The sequence below is a fragment of the Crocuta crocuta genome, unplaced genomic scaffold, assembly GCF_008692635.1.
Source record: "Crocuta crocuta isolate KB4526 unplaced genomic scaffold, BGI_CrCroc_1.0 scaffold266, whole genome shotgun sequence".
In the NCBI taxonomy this organism is placed as follows: Eukaryota; Metazoa; Chordata; class Mammalia; order Carnivora; family Hyaenidae; genus Crocuta; species Crocuta crocuta.
The window spans coordinates 7,181,465-7,208,210 of NW_027531005.1; the positions used below are offsets into that span (position 1 = coordinate 7,181,465).

Consider the following 26,746-nt stretch of genomic DNA (forward strand, 5'->3'; position numbering starts at 1 on the left):
TTTAAAACAGCTTTTTTTTTTTTTTTTTTTTTAATTAAGTAGGCTCCACACCCACCATGGGGCTTGAACTCGCAGCCCTTTAATCAAGAGTTGCATGCTCTACCAACTGTGCCAGCCAGGCACCCCTACATGTGGCCTTTTGCACAGCTATGCTAAACGTCGGTCCATTTGCACCCGCCTGGGCTAAAACATCCTAGAGGCTGGGTTCCGTAGCATAATTGGGGTTTGCTGTTTTCCCTTTCCTTGGCATTCCTTGTCAGGTGCTTAATTTCTACCCATTATGACTTTTAAGAGAGAGGGTTGTAATCTGTTACAGGGCAGTGGGCTTAAACTGGATGGCCGACTGCTCAGAATCGACTTGGCAGTGACCCGTGATGAGGCTGCAAAGCTCCAGACAAAGAAGGTGAAGAAGCCAACTGGGACCCGGAACCTCTACCTGGCCCGAGAAGGCTGTGAGTGATGGAAGGGAGTTGTGAACCAGGCTTCTGAGTAGCTGGCCCTGAGCAGTGACAGTGACCCGCAGTAGTACATGTGGGGGCATGTTTCAACTTAAAACCCACATATTGTTTTTAACAGCAACATCACATTATTCCACTTTAGCAGATGCGGCTTTCCGTTAGGAAAACCACCCTTCTCTTTTCTGCCTGCTAGCCTTTAGACCTTTATGTCAGAGGATTAGCAGGGCAAAGAGGGAGGAAAAATTCAAATTACCTTTGCCTCTTGTCATGATTTCTGATAGTTTTCCTGAAGGAGTTGAAAATGATGGCTAAAATTATTGCTCTTTTGGATTATTTATGGATTTAAATTGTGTGCTTGGTACCTTCCATTTAATGTCAGAAAGATAATCAGAAATTAGCCTCAGTTAAAAAAAAAAATCCCTTCCAGGGCACCTGGGTGGCTCAGTCGGCTAAGGGTCCGACTTCGGCTCAGGTCATGATCTCATGGTTCTTGGGTTTGAGCCCCGTGTCAGGCTCTGTGCTGACTGCTCAGAGCCTGGAGCCTGTTTCAGATTCTGTGTCTCCCTCTCTCTCTGACCCTCCCCTGCTCACACTGCCTCTCTTTCTTTCTCAGAAATAAACATTAAAAAGATTAAAAAAAAATCCCTTCCTCTAGGGCATGCAGTATTTGTCAGCCCACCTGCTGCACAACTGCACAGGCTGGACTGGTGATGTCAGGCCCTTAGCCTTCAGTCCTAGGCCTCTGTATGGCCACATGGCTGTTTGCAGCTGGCTGAACTCGCTGCTTTCTACTGGCAGTACTAAGTACAGTACCTAGTACATGAGGAACAGTAAAATTTCAAGGACAGGTTTGGGAGCATTTTTATATCCCAGATACCTAAAATGTACTTACTTTCAGACCTTCCTCTAGGCCTTTCCATCAGACTTTGGGCATGCACATGAAGTTTTTGAGGGGAGAGAAGGAGAAGAGGAACAAACTAACAAAATGTTCAGTTTTAGTCCTTGAAAGCAGCTCAGAGCTAAGAACTTAGCCCTGTAGCCTATTTCTGGACCTACCCAAATGCCACTATGTCCTGGCCAGCATAGTCCTCTGGGCCTATACAAAGAGCTTGCATCACTCAAATCACATTCCTCTTGTTGCTCAGTGAAAATTCCCTTGCTGATGTCTTGGCCTTTTTCCCTCTTTCTGCAGTGATTCGTGCTGGGACTAAGGCTGCCGAGGGTGTGAGCGCCGCTGATATGGCCAAGAGAGAACGAGTGAGTAGACTAGGCGCCAGCCTACAAGATCTGCATGACTTCGTATAAATCAGTAAATGATACCTGTTGAATGCTGGAGGTGCTTATCAGAGAGCGAAGCATCAGTCACAGACCCTGCTTATGCTTAGAGGAAGTCACACAGATGAAACAGCAAAGAACCCAACATTGTACATAGCATTATAGGACATATGCCATTATAAGGACTGGGTCTTATTGTCTAATTTCCTAATGCTCAGCAGTAAGTGCTGGCCATGTATGCTTCTGCGTCATGGAGGCTAGGGCTATGTGTAATTAGGTGTCAGTGTAAATGCAGAATGACGTTAAGAATGGAAGATCAGAATAGGCTGGAATAAGTACGGAAAGAGGTAGATGGGGTTCTTGGAAGAGTTAAGATGTCCTTTTTTTGGTAGGAGGTTATGTTCAGATTAGAAAATCATCTTAGAGGGGCATCTGGGTGGCTCGTTGGTTAGGTGGCCAACTCTTGATTTCAGCTCAGGTTGTGATCTCGCTGTCTGAGAGTCCAAGCCCCGCGTTGGGCTCTCTGCTGATAGATCAGAGCCTGGAGCCTGCTTCAGATTCTGTTTCCTTCTCTCTGCCCCTCCCCCACTCATACTCTGTCTGTCTGTCTCTCAAAAATAAACATTTAAAAAAGGGGTGCCTGGATGGCTCAGTCGGTTAAGCGTCGGACTTCGGCTCAGGTTATGATCTCACAGTTTGTGGGTTCGAGCCCTGCATCGGGCTCTGTGCTGACAGCTATCTCAGAGCCTGGAGCATGTTTCAGATTCTGTGTCTCCCTCTCTCTCTGACCCTCCCTTGCTCACACTGTCTCTCTCTCTCAGAAATAAATTAAAAAAATAAATAAATAAAAGAAGACAGTTAACTTTAGAGCCTGAAGGTATGGAGATGAGAATATAATGACACCAAGAGGCACTGTGTTTTTTCTGTGTGCAGTTTCTAGACTCATGTTCACAACTTTTTTAGTAGTGAACATTTGGAAATCATGGTATTTGGGGAGCATTATATGTCCTTTTCTCATCATAATATGAGAGTGACACTTTTGACTTTTCCTTAGAATGAATTTTTGTAGCAAAATGTTCCCTTGATTATATGCATTATAATTCACAGTAGACACAGTTGTTCCTTTTGAGACTGTTGAACTTAGGGACGAGAGCCACTTCAAATAACCCTTTAATATTTATTTTCAGAGACTCTGCTTATTTTCTGATTTGTTAGTACCTTTACCAAATAAGGAACAGCAGAAATGAGACTTGAGTAAAGAAAAAATTTTAAAGTTTTTTTCTACTAACCTAATTAAAAAAATTTTTAAATGTTATTTATATTTGAGAGAGAGAGTGTGTGAGCTGGGAAGGGGCAGAGAGAGAGGGAGATAGAACCTAAAGCAGGCTCCAGGCTCTGAGCTGTTAGCACAGAGCCTGATGGGGGGGCTCAAACCCATGAACTGTGAGATCATGACCTGAGCTGAAGTCGGACGCTTAACTGACTGAGCCAAGCACGTGCCCCATCCACTAACCTAATTTTAAAAACAAATCAGGAAAAGAATGTTATCCTCTCACTTGGGAGACATTGCCTCTGGGACTGGTGTTTTGTGCAACATCCTTGAGCCCAGTGCCCCAGAAGCAGAATCCATTTCTGTAGTCATGGACAGTCTTCTGCCTCAAGGTGGCGGAGTTGAGACAACATTCTATCAAGATTCTTTAAATAAATTCCACGTCCTTTTGGAAAATTCGTTTGAGTTGCTGGACAGATCAGGACTGGGCATAGATGTTAACCACAGTATTATTTATTATTTGCTTTAGGCCAGGTTTTGAGTTTGGGATTTTTTTGTGTATTACCTCATTTTAGCCTCACATCAATGCTGAGAGATTGGTATTTTGATCTACAGTTCCACTTTGTAGGGGGAAAAATTGAGGCTGGGGCGCCTGGGTGGCCTAGTCGGTTAAACGTCTGACTTTCGCTTGGGTCATGATCTCGCGGTTCGTGGGTTCGAGCCCCGTGTCGGGCTCTGTGCTGACTGCCAGCTCAGAGCCTGGAGCCTGTTTTGGTCTGTGACTCCCTCTCTCTCTGACCCTCCCCTGCTCACGCTCTCTCTCTCTCTCCTAGAAATAAATAAAACATTAAAAAAATTAAAAAAAAAATTTCACGGAACTCCTCTCGTTAGGGATGGATTTCTAATTTAGTCTGAATCCAGAGCCCATGATCTTACCACGTACCCACCATCTGGCCTCTTTGAACCTTTCTTTCCCTAAGCTAGGCATCGTAAGGCTGTGGGTGGGCGATTTCCCTTCTTTTCTTCTGTATGTGTGGGTTATTGGATGCGGGTGGGGGGTGTCACAATTTGTTCCTTTTGGAGAATTAGGAACTTGCATTTTTAAAGGGTGGATGGTATTGTTGACAGTTTGTTGTTCTTTCAGTTTGAGCTGCTGAAACATCAGAAACTCAAGGACCAGAATATCTTTGTCTCCCAGACCAGGCTGTGTCTGCACAACCTCCCAAAGGCTGTGGACGACAAAGAGCTCAGAAAGCTGCTGCTGAATGCCACTCGAGGGGAGAAAGGGGTGCGCCTCCAGGAGGTGAGCATTGGCCCTGTCCACCCGCAACGTTGGTACTCACCGTGGGTCATTTTGAGTGTTTATTTCAGGCTGCGTGGCTAGCAGATTGACAGTTTCTTTTGGACACATTGTTAACAGACAAAGCAGTTTTCATGGTAGCTTGTTTGTTTTCTCTTCTTAGAACTGCCTTTCAGGGGCACCTGGGTGGCTTAGTGGGTTAAACGCCCGACTCTTGATTTCAGCTCAGGTCATGATCTCACAGTTCATGAGATTGAGCCCTGAGTCGGGTTCTGTGCTGACAGTGCAGAGTTTGCTTGGGATTCTCTCTCTCTCCCTCTCTCTGCCCCTCTCCCTGTCCCTCTCCCATGTGCCCCCCAAATAAGTAAAAACTTTAAATGACAGGATTTAAAAAAGAAAAAAAAAAAAGAACTGCCATTCACACACATTGTCCAAATTGCAGCCGAATGCAAGGAAGTGTCTGCCCTCAGGAATTAATTTGCATGCTTGCTGTGTGCTCAGCATCATAGCAGGTGCTATGATGTTAATTTTTTTGCAGAGAAAATAATCTGTGTAGTTTGCTCTTTAGAAGAACATTTTACTGCCATTTAGGCTCTTACTGTATAAAAAGAGTCCTCGGTCCAGTGTGGTAAGCACAGGGAGCCACGCGAGTCTGCAGCAGTTGTGTTAGACAAACACTGGATTCGGACCAAGACCTGATTACACAGTGTGTGAGTACACACACTTCCCCCCTGCCCTCACAACACCCTCTGTAAACCTTTGTCACAGCACGCACTAGGACACTGTCCTGTAATTGTCTGCCAGTCATTTCTCCCGACCAGACTGAGCTCTTGGAGAGTAGGTCATGGCTCCTAGTCCTTGGCAGAGTACCTGGAACATAGTCATCTCTCATCAGTAATTACTGACTAAGTTACTCAGCCAATGGTATAAATCTGCTTTGCTCTGATTTGTGACTATGAACTGTTTTCCTAACCCTGGAAAATCTCTTAAAATGTATGGCATAGGTATTTGGGGAATTACATGAGAGATTGTGAACATACCAGCGCATATCTGACCCCGCTCTTAGTAAAACTGTTCAAAGTGTTACTGGCGTAGGGGTCACTTGTGTAATTTCTCATATCAGCATCCACAATACTAATAAGTGCCTGTACATCACCAGTCAGGGAAATTTAGGAGTTTTACAATGTTTGCATTGTGTTGAATGTTCTCTTTAATTCTTTCATATGTGTAGGCATAGTATGTCAGGAAGATCATAAGCTTCTTGAGGACAGCAACCTCACTTTACGCTTTTCTTGGTTTCTCTGCAGTGCATGGCACAGTTCTAGGGACAGAGAAGTATACCAAATGCAGCATCCTTAACACCTAGATTTCTCCGTTACATGAGAACTGCAGCTTCCAGGAGTAACAGCATGTGCACAGTATCCTAAGATAGTCTACTATGATATGGTATCTTCAATGCCTCAGGATGCCTGTTACAGTTAAGTGAAGGATTTAGGGAAAAATCACACCAGACAAGATCTGAGCTCTGAGCAAAGTCAGCTAAAACTTCTTCCTGTATTTCTAGGCTAGATGTTAGGTTCTTCCCCATGCCTGAATGTGTTTCTTAACTAAAGCCATCAGGCCTTTTTTTCCTTCCTCAATAATTTCCTTGTTCAGTGGTTTCTTCAGTGATGAGATCTATGGACAGCGCTTCATCCTCAGTGATAACTTGTACAGTTTAAAGTTCTATAAACCTCTTAACTTCTGTGGAGTATCAGCAGTTAGCTGTTACAGTTTTGGGAAGAGGAAGTTTGTTTTATTTATATGCTTGTAAGTAGGTTTTTGTTGATCTCTGTAAACTTTTAGAAAGCCAGGAGGTATCTATTTAGTTGGTTCTGTGCTTTCTAGTCAGGGCATTCTATTAAGACAGACATTGGTAAGTGTATTTACCAGTATGAATGTTGACATAGGTGCGGATTCTGTTCCAGTAACCTGATTACCTAATGAATCTGTTCATGTTCTTATCCTGTAAACAAGGATTTTTGTTTTCTTGCTGTACTCTTAGTGTAGGGTGATGCGAGATCTCAAAGGAGTGCATGGGAAAGTTAAGGGTCAGTCCCTGGGCTACGCGTTTGCAGAGTTCCAGGAGCATGAGCACGCCCTGACAGCCCTTCGCCACATCAACAACAATCCAGAGATCTTCGGGCCTCTGAAGGTGAGCCTTGTCCCGTGGGGGGAGCTGATCCTCTGAGGGCCGTTTGCAGAAAACCATTTCTCTCCTTTGTGCCCAGTGTCCTCTGACTTGTGTGTGGTGGGAAAGAATAGCCAGTCAGTGGAGGGAATAAGCAGGGATTCAGCTGATGATTAGAAGGAATTGAAATCTCAGTTGGACAGCCTGCTTGCAGAACGGGCCCCTTACCTTTAAGTGGAGTAAGTGAGCATGAGAGAGGCGAGTAGTGGAGGACAGCTTAACTTAGCTCATTGCACTCAGAAATTAAGAAATCTACTGAATGACATTTTCCTTTTGACACAGAGACCGATAGTGGAGTTCTCTTTGGAAGATCGAAGGAAACTTAAAATAAAGGAACTGAGGATTCAGCGCAGCCTGGTACAGAACTGAAATGTGTTTCTGTTTCTGTTTTTGTTTTTTGTAATTGTGGTCAAATACACATAGCGTAAAACTTACTATTTTTAAGTGTACAGCTGAGTTAAAACAAATTATTTCAGGGGTGCCTTGGTGGCTCAGTCGGTTAAGTGTCCAACGTTTGATTTCAGCTCAGGTCATGATCTCACAGTTCTTGAGTTCAAGCCTTGCATCAGGCTCTGCACTGACAGTGCAGATTCTTTCTTGGGATTCTCTCTTCCTCTCTTTCTGTGCCTCCCCTGCTTGGGTGCACACTCTCTGTCCTTCAAAATAAACTAAAAAACTATTTCTGTTAGAACAATATATTTAAGCTCCTATTTTGTTCAATTTGTGGGTCTGCATCCTTGAAATAGGTCTCTACCTGATTTTTTAGTAGTGACTCAAGAAGTGAAGAATGCACAAGAATGGATCACAGGATATGGAATTTATCAAACTCTAGCCTTGCTTGTTAATTTTTTTTTTTAAATATCTGTAATGGTACTGACTTTGCTTGCTTTGAAGTAGCTCTTTAATTTTTTTTGCAGTAACTGTTAGTTTTTTAAGTCTCTCGTAGTGTTAAGTTATAGTGAATACTGCTACAGCAATTTCTAATTTTTAAGAATTGAGTAATGGTGTAGAACACTAATTCATAATCACTCTAATTGTAATCTGAATAAAGTGTAACATTGTGTAGCCTTTTTGTATAAAATAGACAAATAGAAATGGTCCAATTAGTTTCCTTTTTAATATGCTTAAAATAAGCAGGTGGATCTATTTCATGTTTTTGATCAAAAACTTTATTTGGGATATGTATGGGTAGGGTAAATCAGTAAGAGGTGTTATTTGGAACCTTGTTTTGGACAGTTTACCATTTGCCTTTTATCCCAAAGTTGTTGTAACCTGCTGTGATACGATGCTTCAAGAGAAAATGCGGTTATAAAAATGGTTCAGAATTAAACTTTTAATTCATTAAAAAAAAAAAAAAAAAAACTGTACAGAGGCTCTTACCAGCCTTTACTCTTAGTTCCCTACAACTCTCCAGGCCATCTTCTCCTCTGCTAGCCTGTCCTGTGGTAGCTCCTCAGGAGGGAAAGGAAGGAGAGAGGAGTATCAGGCTGATATTAGCAGGAAGCACTGTGAGTACAGTGTTTGGTGATGGTATATGTCAAAGGTAATGGCCCAGGTGAAAGTTTTACATTGCTGTAGATTTCAGCTAACTCTCCCATAATTCTTTCTCAGATGGCTCCAGAAGTGTAATGCCTGATAGTTTTAGTGTTGTTTTTAAGCTAGTGTGGTATAAAGGAAAGAACAAGCCTGACCGCTCATGGTCAGGGTCAGGCTCAGGCTCTTCCTCTGAGTTCTTTAGCAAGTTAATACCTTTCTCAGCTTTCAGTTTAGTTTGTAAACTAGGATTAATGGCATCTACCTCACATGATTGCCAGGGATTAAGTGGTAACAGTGCATGGTCAGCACAGTTAGCACTCATTTTCTTACCCATCTTGCCTGAGGACGTAGAAGGCCAGATTGTTCTTGATACCATAACTCCTAAAGCTTTCACTGATAGCATACGTTAACTTGCTTATATACCAAACATTTGTACTCTGTGGTGTGTATGCTGGGCCTGACCTATAGAAGAGTGATTTCGGTGGTTAATACAGTGTCTTGGACAGGAACACCTGGGATCTGGTTCTTGTTCAAGGCAGCTTTGTTGTTCTAGGTATAGACTTATTTCCTGCTGTAAGCTGTTGTTGCAGTGGTTCTGAAGCTTGTGACTTACAAAACTATTCAGATGCCTCTTTTGTTGCCTATACTTGTGTACGTCCTGCTCTTTCTGTGTAAAATTGCGCCTTTCTCTTGACCCAGGGATACTTCTACACAATTTCCACATTCAGATCAAATGTGCTTCCTCAAGTAGCATTTTTCCACCTCTCTCAAAAGACATGAGGCCTCCTTACTTGTGCTTTCATGAACTTCCTTAAGCTCTTTAGTTTTTGCCTTTGCTTTGTGTGTCTCTTATTTCCACTAAGCTGAGAGGGAAATACAGTTTTTTCCCTCGGTACCCTTACCTTTGAAACTAACACTGGCACAGTACAGGCTCATAATAGATCTTTGTTGTATCAATTATTACAGTAATTTCATGTGAATCTTCTTTTTCTTCTTCTGCTACAGTGGAACTAAAATCTATAACATACCTTATGCCTTCCTTCTCATAGCATCTTTTCCTCATCTTCACTTCACTTATTCCTTCTCTAGTATTCTTCCTTTCAGGTTTCTGACCTAGGTCATCTTCCTCCTTTGAAGAAATTCATTTAGCCTTTCTTGCAAGATAGGTCCCCTGGTGACAAATTCCTTTCTTTAGTTTTTTGTTTAGTTTTGTTTTTTTGCTGTGTGTGTGTGTGTGTGTGTGTGTGTGTGTGTGTGTATTGAGAAAATCTTTATTTCTCCTTCACTTTTGAGTGATAATTATACTAGATACAGNTCTGAAGAGAAATTCAGTGTAATCTTCTCTTTCTTTGTTTCTCTCTAGGAAAAGTATTCTCTACCCTCTTCCTCCCCCCAGCTTCTTTCCAGATTTTCACTTGGTCTTTAATTTTCTGCAGTTTTGTATGATGTGCCTGAGTGTAGAGTTTTTGGTATATATTGGGCTGAGCTTCTTGGATCTGTGGTTTAGTATCTCACGAAGTTTGGAAAATTTTCACCCCTAATTACTTCCAATATTTCTTCAGTTCATTTCTTTCTTCGCCCTCTGGGATTCCTCTCACACATTTGTTACACCTTTAATAATTGTCCCATGCTGCTGGCTTTTCTTTTTTCTTTCTTCCTACTGGCTTTCGAGTCTTGGGCATACATGTACTTTCACCTGTTCCTGCCTATGGGGAAGGAAGTGGTGGTTTTATGTCCCCTATCCTAGTAACCATCTGTTACTATGTATTCACTTTCCTATAATTTGTAACTATTCAGGGGATGAACTCCCCCTTTTCACTAAGCTCACAGAAAGCTCCTTTTCTGCTGACTGTTTCCAGCAAATAAGCCTCATCCAGAAACCAGATGGCAGTCTCTTGTTTTATGCAGCAAAAAGTGAAATCCAGGCCTGCAACTGGCGAGCCGCAGCAGGAACGGCCAGTGCTTGGGAAAGAGCAGCAACGGAAAGTGGCTCAAAATCGCACACAGGAACACAGCAAGGCCGCCCTGAAGCAGAAGGGGAAGGAGCGTTCTACTTCGTGGACAGGCTTCCAGACCAAGGCGGAAGTGGAGCAGGTGGAGCTGCCTGATGGAAAGAAGAGAAGGAAGGTCCTGGTGCTCCCCTCCCACCGAGGCCCCAAAATTCGGTGAGATACAGGACTGTGGCATAGAACAGCGGGTGGCTTCTAAGAGGGTTTATTTTCACTTAACGCTTTCTTTGTAGCTTTGTTTGGATGAAAGGGATGTTTCATACTGTGCCAGTCCCCCATGAGGGGGTTCATGTGCAGGCGTCTCCACACTAGCAGAGAGGGTCTCGGGGGAGCCTCCTGGGGCTGGCCTTCATGCATTTTTCCTTCTTATGAAGAGCCTCCTTCCACCCATGAGCCTGTCTATTAGCTGAGACCCACCAACTCAAGGTTGTCTTGCAGATCCTATTTGAGGCAGCAGATTAGTGCTATCAACAAAAGTCAGTCCTCTAAGGTTTTCTTTTTTTTTTTTTTTTTATTTTTTTTTTTTTTTTTTGAGGGTNCCAGGCTCTGAGCTGTCAGCACAGAGCCAGATAGGGGGCTCAAACCCACAGACCATGAGATCATGACCTGAGCCAAAGTCCACTGCTCAACAAAGGGAGTCCCCCAGGCACCCCAAGGATCTTGTGAGGTTTTAAGCTGAAACAAAAAGTATACAAATGTTGAGCCTTAAGATATTCTGTTACAGTATCCTTTTTTAGAAAGACTCTCCTGGATTTAGAGCCAGTGTTAGAAAAGAATTTTATCTTCTGGCTTAAACAGCCTCAGAGGTGCCAGTTAGAGGAAGACTTCAGAGTGACATTTACTTGACCTCTTATTTCAGGCTCCGGGACAAAGGCAAAGTGAAGTCTCTCCCTCCCAAAAAGCCAAAGCCGCAGATAAGCCAGAAGAAGCAAGAGAAGCAGAAACTGCCTTCCAAGCAGGTGAGTTCTGTAGGGCACGGGGCTCCGGTACAGCATGGCTCTGCCGGGGCTGGTGGCCACTGTTGTGCCCTGGTGAGGTAAGCAAAAAGACAGGGCTCTGGATTGCAGCTTTGCAGGACTACAGCTTTATAGAAGATGTTGAGGTATATATATAGTTCTCAAAGTGGAGAGAACCTGGGACACCTGGCTGACTCCATCAGAAGAGCATGCAACTCTTGATCTTGTGAGTTCAAGCCCCATGTTGGGTGTAGAGATTACTAAAAAAAGAAATTAAATAAAGTTAAAAAATAGGGGCAACTGGCTGACTCCTGATCTCAGGGTCATGAGTTCGAGCCCCACATTGGGTATAGAAAGTACTTAAAAATAAAAATCTTGAATAAAATAAAAAATAGCCTGTAAATATTATAATAAATAAAAGTGGAGAGGACCCAGTGTATCAGTTACTCCTCTTCAACAATTATCTTGTTTTACTCATTCCTCATACATACTGTCCCCTGCCCGCAAGACATTAAAGCAAACTCTGCTTCACATGTAAATGTGCCTTATATGAGAATGAGGTATATTGCTCAGAAAAATACCTCAGAACGCATCTCCAACTTACCAGGCCTTAAAAATATACATATATTATGTCATTGTCATATTTAATGAAGTTAATAAGAAGCCCTTATTATCATCTAATATGCAGCCCATATTAAAATGCCCCCAGTTGCCTCAAATATATTCTTTTATAGTTGGTTGGTACAGATCAGGATTCAGAGAGAGTCCATGCATTACATTTGGTTTTTATGTCTCTTAAATCTATCCTTTTTTCCACTATAATATTCTTCCTCATCGCCTCCCTTCTTTCCTTTCTGATAATTTGTTGTAGAAACGGTGTCCTTTGACCTTTAGAATGTATTACATTTTGACTTTAAGCTGTTTGCTTCCTTGTGGTGTCATTTAACTTGTTCCTGTGACAACCATGTATTTTCTATAAACTGGTAGTAGATGTACCGGCTTGATTAGTGTCAGGTTCCATTTTCTTTTTCTTTAAAAGATTTTATTTATTTTTGAGTAATCTCTACACCCATCATGGGGCTTGAACACACAACCCCGAGACCCAGAGTCACACGCTCCAGCGACTGAACCAGCTGGCTGCCCCTCAAGTTCAGTTTTCTTGGCAAGAGTATGTCATGAGTGGTGCTGAGTGCTTTCTGTCGCGTCGACACCCTAAGGCACATAATGTCTGGTTGCCCCGTTTTTAGTGATGCTTAGAGGTTGATCAGTAGATCTGTAAGCTTAGGGTCGTCTACCTGTCTTCTGTTTGTAAAGTTCTCATCAGCCTCTTACCTGATGGTTTTAACACATACTGATGATTGCTGTCTAGATACATGATTTCTTTCTTTCTTTTTTTTGAAAAGTTAAAAATTCCTTAATTTTTTATTCCTGGTACCACCTCCAAATTTACCTGGCAATATACCTGATGTAATGAAAAGAAAAAGAAAAAGACAAAGCTACAACAGATACAAGACTTCAGGAATGTACATCTAATTGACACTACATTGCATTAATCAATAGCTGTACTTTTTGCAAACTGTGGCTATGACAGTCCTGAACAAGAAGGGTTTCCTGTTTAAGCTGCAGTAACTTTTCTGACTATGGATCATCGTTCCTTCTTTGGCAGACTTTTACAGTTCCTCTAATGCATTTGGGACGACTGTTTCAAAGTAACCTGCAGCTTTCCTGACAACTCCTCGCTCTCTCCTGCTAAGAACTGTAGCCCTTTTCTTCTGAAAATTTTTAGAACCTTCTGCTACCATATCCACCACTTCCACCTCCAGAGCCATAACCACCACCATAGGGACTGCCCGAGCTTCTTCCACCAAAACTGCCCTCCTTTGTAGGTCCATAGTTTGATTGCTGTTGTCCACTGTAATTTCCAAAATCATTATAGTTCCCACCACCACCATAGTGCCCACCTCCAGAATTTCCTCCTTCATTGTAACCATCATATCCTCCACCACCACCACCATATCCATCTCCTTTCCATATCCTGGTCCACCACCACCATAGCCTCCTCTACTGCTGTAACCAGGACCATCACCATAGTTGCCACCATCACCTCCAAATCCATTATATCTACCATCACCTCCTCCATAACTACCTCTGCTGCCACCACCTCCAGCACCACAGCCTCCTCTTCCACCAAAGTTTCCGCCGCGGCCAAAGTTACCACCACCTCCAAAGTTTCCTCCACGACCCATAAAGTTGCCAGATCCACCTCCATGACCTCTTTGCGATCCGGCAGACTGCAGTTCTTGCTTAGAAAGGGCCTTTTTCACTTCACAATTATGCCCATGTATAGTGTGGTATTTCTGAACAACAATTTTATCAACTGTATCACGATCATCAAAAGTTACAAAAGCAAATCCTCTCTTTTGATTTCATTTCCTTTTGTCCGTTTTCAGAGTAGTGAGTTGGTGCCCTGCCAGTAATATTTTTTTAGTAATATAGATTCCTGAGTTTTTGTATACTTGATATGTTTCCATCAAATGGAATGATTACTGTTGTCCCATCTTAGGCCAGCAGAAGGCCCTTCATGGTGGCTCTCGAGGCTTTCTGATATGACCCTGTCTGTGGTAGTGTCCTTGCTTTCTGGTACAGCCAGATGTCACAGCTCATCTTACATGTTTTTTCCCCTGGTCCTGGCATTAGCCATTTCCCCAAGCAGCCCTAGTTCCTTTTAGTAGAAAATGGTGGTTCTGCATTCTTGAACATCTGAGGCCAAGCATTCTTTTCTCCTTCCCTGGTCCCTTTCTTTTAAGTTTCAAGGTAAAAGAAGCATTAGCTTCTCCTCCTGCTCAAGGAATCTGTGTCTCTGGGAAGTCTGAGCCATATCTTTGAAATCCCATAAGCAGTATTCTTGTTAAGGGAAAGGGCCAGCAGGAAGATCTAGACTCTGGGCTGACTGATTTGCAAGAAGACTTAGATGAGCATCTGAGGGCTAGAGCTTGGGAGCACCTGCAGTGTTTTAGGGGGGCCCTTAAGCATTCCTCGTCTGGTTTCTTGCCAATGGACAGTTCATTTTGCATTTGCTAAGAGCATTTCACCTCTTGTGGTGAAGAAGATTTCTTATTTTCTCTCTTAGGTTGTGTGAAGGGTAAGGTGATATTCAGTGCTTGAAACTCTTCATTTTGTTTTTCCTTATTTCATTTATAGACACCAAGGAGAAAAGCTAAGGGAAATAAGACTGAAATCCGCTTCAACCAGCTGGTCAAACAATATAAACAGAAATTATTGGGACCTTCTAAAGGAGCACCTCTTGCGAAGAGGAGCAAATGGTTTGATAGTTGATGATGGCAGCAGACTGGATCAGAAGCTAATTGTGCACTTCTTGGTAAAGCTCCCAGGTCTCCCTCAAACCCCTCATGTTGTTCTCTGACGGGACACTCTCCTTCCTACCCAGTCCACTGCCACTTTGTTGAGAGGCCCCCCAGGCTGTGCATGTCTGAACTTTGGGCCCTCCCCAGCGCGTGATTAGTGAACCACAAAGAGAAATCTCAGAAAAACATTTGGATGCTTTTTGTGTGTTATCCAGCTCACTGTATGAATTGTGTCTAATTATTACCCACTCAATCCTTTGTTTCTGAAATGGAAAAAATTGTAAAGAGCATTCTCAAGGGCTGAGTTTTTCAGATGTGTATTTTGTGAAGTCTTTAAATGAGATATTTTGTGGCTTTTTAAAATAACAAATTGTCATTTCTAATAGATGTGAGTCCTTTATTATTTATGGATGTTTTTGACATTCTTAACTCTAAGTTACATAGTTCTACATACTGCAGGAATTAAGGAAGAATGGAGAAAAATGATTTCCAATCTAATCTCTGAGAGTGGGAGAGACTGGGAAAGTCACTGAGGTCAGTGAGGCCTGGCAGAGAGCAACATCTGATCATTGTTTGCCAGATGAGTGGGTTATTACTACTAGTTGAGTAGAAATCCATCTGCAGTGGCCCACAGATCCTAGCCTAGCTGATGATAACCCATATTTTCTCCTTCTCAGGACTTACAGAGGTAGGGGTTGATGGAAGCAGCTGTGAACATGAGGCGTAGGCTTGAGCCTGTCCTGCCTTTAACCTAATGGGTGGCCTTGAACCAGACACAGACTCTTTGAGCCTTGGTTTTTTCGTTTATAGTATAAGGAATGTAACTAAAGTGTTTCTCCTATCTTTTTTGGCTCTACTCTTTTTCTAATTCATTCTCCTTTTTTTTTTTTTAATGTTTTTATTTATTTCTAGGAGAGAGAGAGAGAGACAGGGTGAGCAGGGGAGGGCCAGAGAAGAGAGGGAGTCACAGACTGCAACAGGCTCCAGGCTCTGAGCTGGCAGTCAGCACAGAGCCTGACGCGGGGCTCGAACCCACAAACCGCGAGATCATGACCTAAGCGAAAGTCGGACGCTTAACTGACTAAGCCACCCAGGCGCCCCATTCATACTCCTTTTTTAAAGCATTTTAAAAAATGGTTTATTTACTTTTGAGAAGGAGAAAGCACAGGTTGGGGAGGGACAGAGAGGGAGACAGAGGATCTGAAGCAAGGTCTGCACTGAGAGTAGTGAGTCTGATCTGGGGCTTGAACTTATGAACCACAAGATCATGACCTGAGCCAAAGTGAGACACTCAACCGAGTGAGCCACCCAGGAGGTGCCTCCACACTTCTCTTTTAAATTAGGATAGAGATGAGTGGTTACTTCCAAAATTTAAGAGGTATTACAAAAGCTGGGAGGGATGGTGAATAAATACTAGAGAGTCTAGATCCAAAAAGATTACAATAGCCTGAAAGAATGGGCTCAGTCTGATGAGGTGAAAATCGTTGGGAACAAACATAAATTCCTTCACTTGGGTTCAGAAACCCTACTGCACAAGTTCTGGTGGGAGAGCTGGGTCCACTGAATTCACATTATGAAGGAACAGTGTGGCTGCCACACGTGTAATAGGACTGTTAGGTGGTAGTAGTGGAAATGGGATGCTTCTTGTGAGTCAGCTGCTAGTACTCTGGGTTGGCCAGAGCTCATGTGTAAGACAAATGTAATGACCACGTTGGTGAAGGAAATAAAAATGTCACATGGGAACACAATGGGTCATGGCTTGATTGTTGTTGAAGCTGGTCATAGGTAAATGGAGATTTATTATGTATTCTCTCCGATTTTATGGACATTTGAAATTTTCTGTAATAAAAAGTTTAAAAAGTCACATGAGTAACTGAAGGAAAATGGTACTGGCGTGCCCAAGAAGGGAATTCTTGGGGTCTTTTTAGCTGTTAGTAGAGCCCAGAAGGATATGTGGAGGCAGATGAGTAAAATCACAAGGAATCAGATTCGGGAAGGATTTCAATGTAGCTGTTCCATTTCTGGAACAGTCCAAGTACAGTAAGTCCATAATACTGGCAGGGGGTCCCGGTCCCAGGGGATTGGGCTGGAGGAGGTGGTAAGCGTCAGCCAGCTCATTGATGTCTGGCCCCAGGATGACCTGAAGATGTGCTTCATGTCTCCCCCTAGTCCCTGAGGTCCCTTTCTAGAGAAAACCTCTTCCTTCTCTGTTTGGTGTCCTTCATACAGTTGGTCCTCATTAAATCTGCCCTGGGGTTGGGGTGGTGTAGCTTCTGCTTAAAACCCTTCAGTGGTTTCTCATCTTATTTTGGTTGAAATTGTAACTCCTTCCTGTAACATGCAGTGCCCTCAGTTCTCGAGCCCCTGTCACCTCCCTTACTTGTCTCTATCCATCTCTCCAGCCAGGCCTCCCTCCAGTTCCTTTGTCTCTATCACCTCAGAGCCTTTGTGTTGCTTTCCTTCACCCGGAGAGCTTTTCCCTCAGGTCTTTTGCTTATCACCCAGATCTCCACTGAGCTATAACCCCTCCTGGAGCTCTTTCCTGGCTAAAGAAGGGCTTTTCTTCCCCTCTATCCTGCCCCCATCACTGAATTCTCTTACTCTGCTTATTTTTGTTCTAGCACTCAGGCGTATCTGAAATTTGTTCGTTTCCTTAGTTAGAATGTATGCCTTGTGAGAGGAACTTGGTCTCTCATTGGTCCTGGAGACAACAGCACCTGGAATTGAACCCGGCACATAGTAGGTAATGAGTAAATATTTTTTGGATGAAAAAAAATGCAAAGGAAGAAACGGTATTCAGCAGGTAGAGAAGAGTTGGAAATGTCCAAAGTTCTAGGACTCCTAGTCCAACCTGATGCTAGAATAAACGATGCTTTCTTCAGAATCGTTGCAACCCTAGGGATATGGTCAGTGCAGTATCTTGGGGAACCAGTAAATGCCCTTAATTGATTTATAAATGGATAAAGGAGAGACCCTGGAAATATTTAAACCTTTCTTGGGAGAGAACAAAAGGACGGAGGCTGTATCTTCAGAGTTATCTTGAGACTGGAGACTTGGGGAGTTTGAAATGTTCTTGCAATAGCTTGGCTGCACTTCTGTCCAGGAAGATCTGTACACTTCTTAACCCCTGTGGAGGGAGTAAGATAGTTTATTAAGTAAACACAGAGTATCCACCACCTGCCTGTTAGCTAATCTATTTGCCCTTTGCCAGTTTCTCACCAGATGCTTTTTTGGGGGTATACAAATATCTGTAATTAACATTTAATAATATATATTAACATTTAGAATAGATAAAAGTTGGGGTTCATTCATATAGCTTTGCCTTATTCTTAGATCCAGATGCTTCTTCTGATAGCTTTAGCAACCCAGGATGCTTAAAACATCGTTCAACTGCTTGGAAAGTTATTGCTCAGTTCTTTTAAAAAGTGATATGAGTGATCTGTGGACCAGTCCTCACTTTCTCAACAACCGGATTCCTTTTATGGTATCGTCCTTTGGGACACCTTACCCTGGGTTATCTGGGCAGCTCCATTTACCTCTGCCTTGGGAGGATTAATGCACAAGAGTTGTGCTCACTGCTTTGCCTCAGGGCCTAAAGTTTCATGAAATGGAATCTTCTGAATTAAACATGAAGGCGGAGGTACAGACTGCCTAGTTAAACAACAATAACAACCATTTTGTTAACATCCAAGACTGAAGGCCGTTAGTCAGAGTGTCCGGTTTCAGTAGCATCTTCCTGCTTGGTTATACAGCAGCCTGGCTCAGAAATATTCCCCTTAAATAAATAAAGAGTCATAAGACTGTGTGCTTTCTTTGCTTTTGGCGGGTGTCGGGGGGAGCTACTTGGGGGCTACTTGGTGGTTTTGAAGGATCTGTTCTGATCCAGGATGTACAGTCCCTTCCCATAGGGTTAGCCTGCAACTAGCGTTATGTTTCAGATGCATTGAAGTGTGAGATCGGTCCGCTGCTTCTGTTAGAGTGTGTGATTCATTCTTTTAAAGTTTTTTATTTTAATTCCAGTATAGCTAACATATAGTGTTACATTTGTTTCAGGTGTACAATATAGTGATTCAACGATTCCATACATTACTCAGTGCTCATCATGATAAATGTACTCTTAATCCCACGCACCTTTTTCACCCATCTCCCTACCCACCTCCCCTCTGGTAACCGTCAGTTTGCTTTCTACAGTTAAGAGTCTTGGGGGGCGCCTGAGTGGCTTAGTCGGTTAAGCGTCCGACTTTCACTTAGGTCATGATCTCGCGGTTCGTGGGTTCGAGCCCCGCGTCGGGCTCTGTGTTGACTGTCAGCTCAGAGCCTGGAGCCTGTTTCAGAGTCTGTGATTCCCTCTCTCTCTGACCCTCCCCTGCTCACGCTGTCTCTCTCTCTCTCCTAGAAATAAATAAAACATTAAAAAAAATTAAAAAAAAAAAAGAGTCTTGGTTTGTCTCTGTCTTTCTTTTCCTTTGCTCATTTGTTTCGCTTCTTAAATTCACGTATGAGTGATATCATATGGTATTTGTCTATCTCTGGCTTATTTCACTTAGCATTATACTCTAGCTCCATCCGTGTTGCTGCAAATAGCAAGATTTCATTCTTTTTTATGGCTGAATGTGAATTCATTCTTCAGAATACTTTCAAACGTCCTTAGATATGTTTTAGCCTCGAAAAGAGTTTTTCCAACCAAACATTCAGAGCCCAGAACCCCAAGGCCCCAGGGATCCCCCTTCTCGCCATCTATTTGACCCTCAGTCATCTGGGGAAGCAGGAGGTCAAATATGCCAAAGTGAGTGCAGACCACCCAGAATCTTCAGTCTCATGCCCCCCGACTGATCCGTGTGGCTAGTTCTCTGCTCTGTATCCCCTCAACTCACTTTTTGAGAACCGATTGACAAGCATCTGCCCACACAACTTGGAAAATTCCTGGAATCTTCTCTGCTCTGTCACGGCAGTAGCTCCATCATCAGACTGTGAGGATGTCCAAGATAAATTTGTGTTTCAGTTAGTTTCAGATGGTGCTCACCTGTGCCTTCTCTCACTCAGCCCCAACCGGTGCCTTCAGGGCCAGGATGAGGTTGCTTTGTTTCTCTCAGGCCAGGTAGAGATTTTCAGACTTCCTTTGTCCTATTGAGGTTGACCAATTTAGAAGTGACCGACATGTGTGGTCTTCTTTTGGTTCTTTCATTCTTGTTCTGATGCCTCTTCCTTCCCAGGATTATTGCAGAGTCCGAGACTGCTCATTGACTAGGGTGTTACTCAGTGGCCCAGCCACGGATGAGTTATGGATACATCTGCAGTCGCTTCGGCTTTTGATTCTGAACTGGTGTTTGGCTGCAGACAGGCTTCTGTGCTTGAGAAGGAATATACTGGGAAGAATATGGAAGACACAAGACTGAGCCCGGTAACTAATTCTGAGAAGAAAACTGCAGAGTCACCAGAATACCTTTGGACCACCCACAAGCGGTACATTGATAGATGGCTAATCTAGTTTTCCTTGGACTTGTCCACGCTGCCCAGAACCTACTGCCATTTATCAGACATAGGACTTCACTGCTGCAGAGTCATCTCGAATCTCTTTCATTGGCCATTTGACAGAAGGAAAATCCTTTCTGCCTTTGAGGGCAGGGACTATATTTTACAGTTTTCTACATAGTCTGCGATACTTAACAATGATTTACACATAGTAGGAGTTCATTTCATTCTGTGGAACTCCCTGAAGGCCTTCTGTTTCAGGGCTTAGCTGGGCCTCTGAAGGACAACAGTCCTTTCCTGAGGTGATGTATGTGAAAGCGCCCCAAAACACAAAGTGATAGAAAAAGAATAATAAACTGCTGGTCACAGTCCCTTGAACACACCACCCATGTCCTTCTTGATGTTCTTGGCCACACCAGTTTGCCCCTCCTTTCCACTCATGTGCTATCCAGCATTCAAGTTCAAGCCGGATTTCTCCCTGGGGACCTACCCAGATCGGGGAACTGCAATCCCCCCCTCAGTGTCCGACACTTCCTAGTTGGCAGCCGCTGACAGAGCATATGCTACTATGGCTTGTCATTTCTTTAGGTCTTGCCTCCTCAAGGAGACCTGGAGCCTCCGATGGCAGGAACCTGCTTCCTGTAATCACAGCCCCAGGACTGGGCATGCAGCTGACCGTAGAGATTGGTTATCGAGGATGATGAAGACGAGGGGTAAACCAGACAGTCATCTGCTGCAGTCACTTCTCCCCAGCTTGTCACTTTCTTTTCTTTTTACTCAGCCTCATTCCTTACAGTAGGTGCTCAATAAAGGTCAGTTCCTCCCCCTCTTTGCTTTTCTCCTCCTCCTCTTCTCTGTGCTATTGTCTGAGCTTCAGTCCACCAGCGACTTGCCTTAGATGCTGCTTGCTCTGCCTTGTGGCCGGAACCCATCTGATCCCTGTCCCCCTCTGCCCAAGGGACTCCCAGCCCTCCTGCGTAGGGCTGGATGTTAAAGGCTCTTTGCGCAAAAACCTACCTGTAAGAAACGGATTCTCAAGTGTCTGCTCACTCTCAACCTCTCTCCATTTTCCCCTCCTTTACCTCTTCCCTGGATTGACTCTCTACTGTCTGCATGCACTCTTCAACCAAAAGCTACTCAGATGCTGTGCATTGATGAGGTTTTCCCTTTGGAGGCCACTTCAGAAAAGATCTCTTTGTATGCTAGCTCACAGGGAAGACCGTGTCATGGCACTTGGCACGTCAGACGGAGGGAGAGGTCCAGAACGTTCTCCTATTTGTAATGAGAGGACAGACTTCTGGTGCCCCCTTCTAATAAAATAACATTGTGATTTATAATAAGAAATATATATTTGGTCTTTGTCCCCTTGTCCTGGTACAGAGCTCCTAAAACCCTTGGAATTTCCTGTGAGGAGAACAATTTAAGGTGTCTTCTGTTAATGAGGTGATTTTTAGGGGTGCCTGGGTGGCTCAGTCAGTTAAGCATCTGGTTCTTGGTTTTGGCTCAGGTCATGATCTCACAGTTTGTGTGTTCGGGCCCCACATTGGGCTCCATGCTGACAGCAGAATCTGGAATTCTCTCTCTCCCTCTCGCTGCCCCTCCCCCCTCTCAAAATAAATAAACTTAAAAAATATGAGGTGATTTTTGGATGCACCTAAGAATGGGGGCTGGTTCCCAGAACAGAACAGCCAACCATGTGACTGGAGGCTAGAGACTGACTTCAGTTGCCAATGGCCAATGATTTAGTCACTCAGGTCTACGTAATGAAGCCTCCATAAAAACCCACAAGGATGGGTTTTGGAGGGCTTCCAAGTTGGTGAACACATGGAGATGAGGGGAGAGTAGAGCACTTAGAGAGGGCATGGGAACTCTACATCCTTTCCCCATACCATGTCCTATGCATTTCTCCTGTCTGGCAATTCCTGAGTTCTATCCTTTGATAATAAACTGGTAATCTAGTGAGTAAAATGTAAGTTCTGTGAGCCACTCTAGCAAATTAATCAAACCCAAGTTGGGGGGCAGGGCTTTGTTGGAACCTCTGCTCTTATAACTAGTTGGTCAGAAGCACAGGTGACAACCTGGGCTTGTGATGGCATCTAAAGGGGTTGAAGGTGAGAGGCAGTCTTGTAGACAGAGCCCTTTAACCTGTGGAATCTGATGTTATCTCCAGGTAGTTAGTGCCAGAATTGAATTGTAGGACGACCGAGCTGGTGTCGGAGAATCATGTAGTGTGGGGAAATCCCATGTGTTGGATTTGGGTGCGAAATTGTAGTTGGTGTCAGAATTGTAGATAATGACTTTTAAAAGCACCCAACAAACATCACTGCTCCAGTAGCCCAGTGGCCATCAGTTGCCAAGTATGTGAAGTTGTCAGCCCTCATAACACACCACCAGCTCTGCAGCAGGGCCGGGGGAACAGAGCAGGCCTTCAGAGTGAGTCACGCCACACATAAAGAACAACTTAGAGGTGGAATGCTTCGGCTCCTACCAGGCCAGTGATGTCCACTGGACGTCTGAAGGCAGCCTCCCCTGTCTAATCAGACCCCAGGCAAACCACAGGCCCATGATGGTGTCACTTAAGCCAAGTCACCAAACCTGGGCTTGAAGCCTAACCTAATTGCATTTTCAGTCTCCCTGAGAAATACAACTCTTAGCCTGTCAATCAGGAAGTTTCTGATAAGCACCTCATGGACCCTCTCCATCCCCCAAAGAAAAACGACTAACCCACCTAATTAGACCCCCTGCCCTTATACCTTAAGGGAGGTGACTTTGCCTTTCTTTTCTTCTGCTAATAACTTTCTCGCTCCACAAAACCTTCCATTTTGTACAAGTCATCACAGTAGCCCCCCGCTACTTTAGCATCTACCAGCACCCCAGCTAGATGGGACGCTGTGCTCTTCGTGAGCTGCTTAATTAAGTCCATTAGATCTTTCCGATTTACTCAGTTGAGTTTTGTGTTTTTACTGTGTTGCTAGTGGAGTGTGGGCAGAGCAAGGCTGGGGCTTGCCCATCAACCTCAGCCACCCTCCCTCACCTACGGGAGAGGGCAGCCCAGACACGGGGGGCTCTTCTCTTGATGGGAAAAAGAACACAATGGAGAACCTCTCCTTCCTTCTCATTTGGCCTCCTGGCCCTTCCCAGAGGCAGAGGTGGGGGCCACCTGGTGGTTGGAGAAGCTGATGAAGCTTGCCTGAGGGAAGGTGGTCCCGTGGTGGTGACAGGTAGAATGTAGCATTAGGACCCCCACCCCCCACCCCCTGATGCGGGCTGGGGTTGAGCACTGCTCCTCTCCCAGGAAGGCCAGCTCAGCGCAGTGGCCTGCTTCAGAGCTGTTGCCTGCTCTCACCTCAGCTCCCTTCACCACAATCCTGGCTGATGGCTCCGNCCCCCACCCCCAGCTCCAGCCACCCAGGCTGAGGCCAGACCAGGACTCTGACCTGGCCCAGGGTTTTCTCTGGGGCCTATTTGAGGAGCTATCTTTTTTATTGCCAGGTACCTCCCAGGTTTTTAGGATAAAAAAATGGTTTCTCCTTTTCAAATTATGGGGCAAGAAAAAGAAGGACATTTTTATTCTCATACAGTCTTTGGATGGCAGCAAAACCTTTTAAAACCTCATTCATGGAATCAATAATGCCAAGTTTTCATGATAAATTATTAATTTAAACGTTAAGTCCTTTGCTTTACCACCTCCGTTTCCCTCCAGGGCAAAAGAAAGGAGTCACCACTGATTTTTGTAGTTGTTTCTCTCCTGCTCCCTCTCCCTCTCCAATGCTACCAGAAGCCAAATGGACTCATATACATCAAAATAGGCGAAGAGAGTGTGAGCAGCCAATATATTTACTTTATGACTTCCTCCTTACCTGGGCTTTGCATTTCTGCAGGGGTGGATGGGCTCTACTTGGTTTTATAACAGCCTTTCCTGGAATTCTGCAGATATTTTCACTCCCCTGGAGGTCAGGTAATGGCTATTTATTTTCTAGAGTCATGAAAATCTCTGGGGTGAGTGGGGGGCAATTTGACGAGGACTATTCCAGGGATGTTAGGATTGAAGCGGCGGCTCAGGAAATCACACACCCCTGCTCCCCGTCTGCGGGGACAGCTGCCAGCCAGGCTCTCCTGCCCTGTGGCCAGCTGCGTGTGGATGTGGCTGGCGAAGGGGAAGGACCCTTTACCTCGTGTTCTCTTTCCGCAAGATGATAGGTGCTCTAAACTCAAATACAGTCATTCAGAATAGCAGCTGACAATTCCTGAGCACTTAGGCAAGCATCTGTTAAGGATCATCTCATTCATCAAATGCTTATCCCATCCCTTTCCCCGCACCCAGGGCCTGGGTGAAGACAGAAGGGAGATCTCTGTAGGTAGACAGGAGGTCCCTTTGCCACCTGTTTGCAGACCTTCTGGGACAGGAAACTCAGCACCTGCACCAAGCACCCCGTGCATTTCCACACAGCTCAGAATATACATCCTGGACGTGGACGAATTTGCTGAACCTGTCCCCTCTGTGCACCCAGAGTGCCAGTGGGTTCCCCAGTGGCACCACGGACAGTCTCTTTCTGGGCCGGTCCTCCCTGCTGGGGTACGGCTATAGGAGGGGGCATGGGATGGGGTGTCTTTCCTTCTGTCTGACCAGCTCCCAGGGCAAAAGTAGAGAGCAGGCACTTACGTGGATGAAGTGAGAGCAATTGCCAGGCGGAAGGCCCTGCTGGTGAGCCAGCGTGCCCCAACTTTCTACGAAACAAATGTTCTTGGGGGCAGGGCCCACGTGGCTCCCAGAAACCTGCCACAGGGCCTCTGGGTTCTGACCCTCTTGGTGGGATTTAGGCAATGTAGGGTTTTAACAAGGAACTAGTACCCCTTCTCGTGGGGGAAGTGAAGGACCTGAGCCGCTCCAGTCGGATGAGGGACAAAACAAGGAAAGCCAGAGAAAGGCCAAGTCTCCTCCCAAGAGACTCCAAGCTCGGGAGGGTAAGAAGCACTGTGGGAGCCAGGTGGAGCCAAGTGTGTCCCCAGCAGTGCTGACAGGCAAGAAAGAGAGTGGGGCTGCCCCTCCCTGACGCCGGAGCTCCCCCTCCGCCCCTGTTCACAGCCCATCTCCCCAAGAGGCTGCGGTGACACAGGATAAAGGCCAAGGGACCAGAGGGTGACCTTGGACACATCACTCAGACCCTCCAGTCTTTCTTTGCTCATCTGTAGAGGTGATAAAGCCCACTTTGTCAAAATGTTAGTGCACCCTGCCTGGAGAAGCATTGTGAGGGTGGGGAAGTCCTCGGTCGGGGCCAGCAGTATCTGGGGTGCATGGGAAGAAGGGGCTCCATGATGCCTTTTGCACTCAGCGTCCTGGATAAATTCACAGGAAGGGGGAGAAAGGCCGATTGTCTAGAAGGGTTTGCCCACCACTGGGTCACTGGCTAATTTCCACCTCTCTCCTGCCTGGGGTGAGGGAGCCCACCCTGTCCTCTAGGGTAGGAGCACAGCACTGGCCTCACCTCTGCAGGGAGACCCAGGGCAGCCTGCCCTCCTTAGCCTTTCCTTCTTGCACACAACACTGCAGGGAGAGCAGTCTGTCTGGTCTCCATGTTTTACCTTGATGAGGAGCTGGCTCCTGCCATCCAGCCCAGACTTGACCTCAGCATCTTTTCAACACAACAGTCTAGGCAACCTCACCCGATGACAACGACAACCAGCTGGCATGTAACGTGAAACCTTCTTGCCAGCTTTACTATAGGGAACAGCCTTCTTTGCCAAAACGTAGCAGTATTAATAACTGCTTCTTACCGAGCTCTTGCTACATTCCACGCATCTTGTTAAGGGTTTCAGGGGCATTAGTGTCTTTAATCCTCATAAGATCAGGAGGTGGATACTGATTAGTGGGCTTGTTTAATGATCAAATGAGACCTAAGAGAGACTGCGCCTCCCTTCACTCAACAACTATTAACGGAGTCCCGACTTCCTGCCAGGTGCTCCTATGGGAGCTGCTGAGGGCGGTGAACAGAATTCAGTTCCAGCCGGCTTGGGGCTCACATTCTAGGAACCAAAGCCCTGATTCACCACCAGATGTTTGGTCTGGGCTCAGGTTCTCACTCTGCTCTGCTCCTTGGAGCCCTTGGAGGAGGGACAGAGAGGAACCCAGAGGCCAGAGCTTTGGGCCCGAAGGAGTTCGCATGGTCCTTGAGGGTTCATGTCCAGAAATTGTGCCTCCATCTTGAGCTTCTTTCAGAGCATCTGCCAGAGTTATAACCAGGCAACTGGGGCTTGAAAGGGAAATTGAGAAAGGGCCTATATTAGTTTCTAGCACCCACAAGCTGGGGGGCTTAAAATTATAGAAATTTATTGTCTCACAGTTCTGGAGGCTAGAAGTCCAATATCAAGGTATTAGCAAAGTTGATTCCTTTTGAGGACTCTGAGGGAGAATCTACCCTTTGGCTCTTCTAGCTTCTGACATTTGCTGTAATCCCTGACATTGACATTACTGGGTGTAAGATGTATCACTCCAATCTCTGCCTCGACATTACTCGCCCGCCTTCTCCTTGTGTCTGGTCTTCACACGGCATTCTCCTTTGTGTGTGTTTTTGTGTCCAAATTTCTCTCTTCTTGTAAGAACACCAGTCATATTGGATTAGGAACCAGCCTAATGACATCATCACAGCGTGGTTACATCTGCAAAGACCCTATTTCCAAAGAAAGTCACATTCACAGGTACCAGAGGTTAAGACTTCAGTATATTTTTCTGGGAGATACAATTCAACCTATAACAGGCATAATAGGACCTCTGGCCTTCCCTCCCCCTTCTTCTTTTTTAATCTTAATATAGGGGTATATAGATGGCTCAGTTGAGCATCTGACTCTTGATTTCAGCTTAGGTCATGATCTCAGGG

The 26,746-nt window shown here is 44.9% G+C and overlaps 1 protein-coding gene across 1 annotated transcript in view; it reads left to right on the forward strand.

Moving 5' to 3' along the window:
- Positions 1–16,263, forward strand: part of RBM28 (RNA binding motif protein 28) — a 32,764-nt gene extending 16,501 nt beyond the window's left edge. The window contains exons 13-20 of the mRNA XM_077770769.1: positions 317–452; positions 1,651–1,715; positions 4,148–4,306; positions 6,348–6,497; positions 6,816–6,890; positions 9,978–10,234; positions 10,938–11,037; positions 14,236–16,263. Coding sequence (XP_077626895.1) covers positions 317–452; positions 1,651–1,715; positions 4,148–4,306; positions 6,348–6,497; positions 6,816–6,890; positions 9,978–10,234; positions 10,938–11,037; positions 14,236–14,370 — 1,077 coding nt within the window. The 3' untranslated portion in view covers positions 14,371–16,263. The remainder of the gene's footprint in view (positions 1–316; positions 453–1,650; positions 1,716–4,147; positions 4,307–6,347; positions 6,498–6,815; positions 6,891–9,977; positions 10,235–10,937; positions 11,038–14,235) is intronic.
- The last annotated feature ends 10,483 nt before the right edge of the window (positions 16,264–26,746 follow it).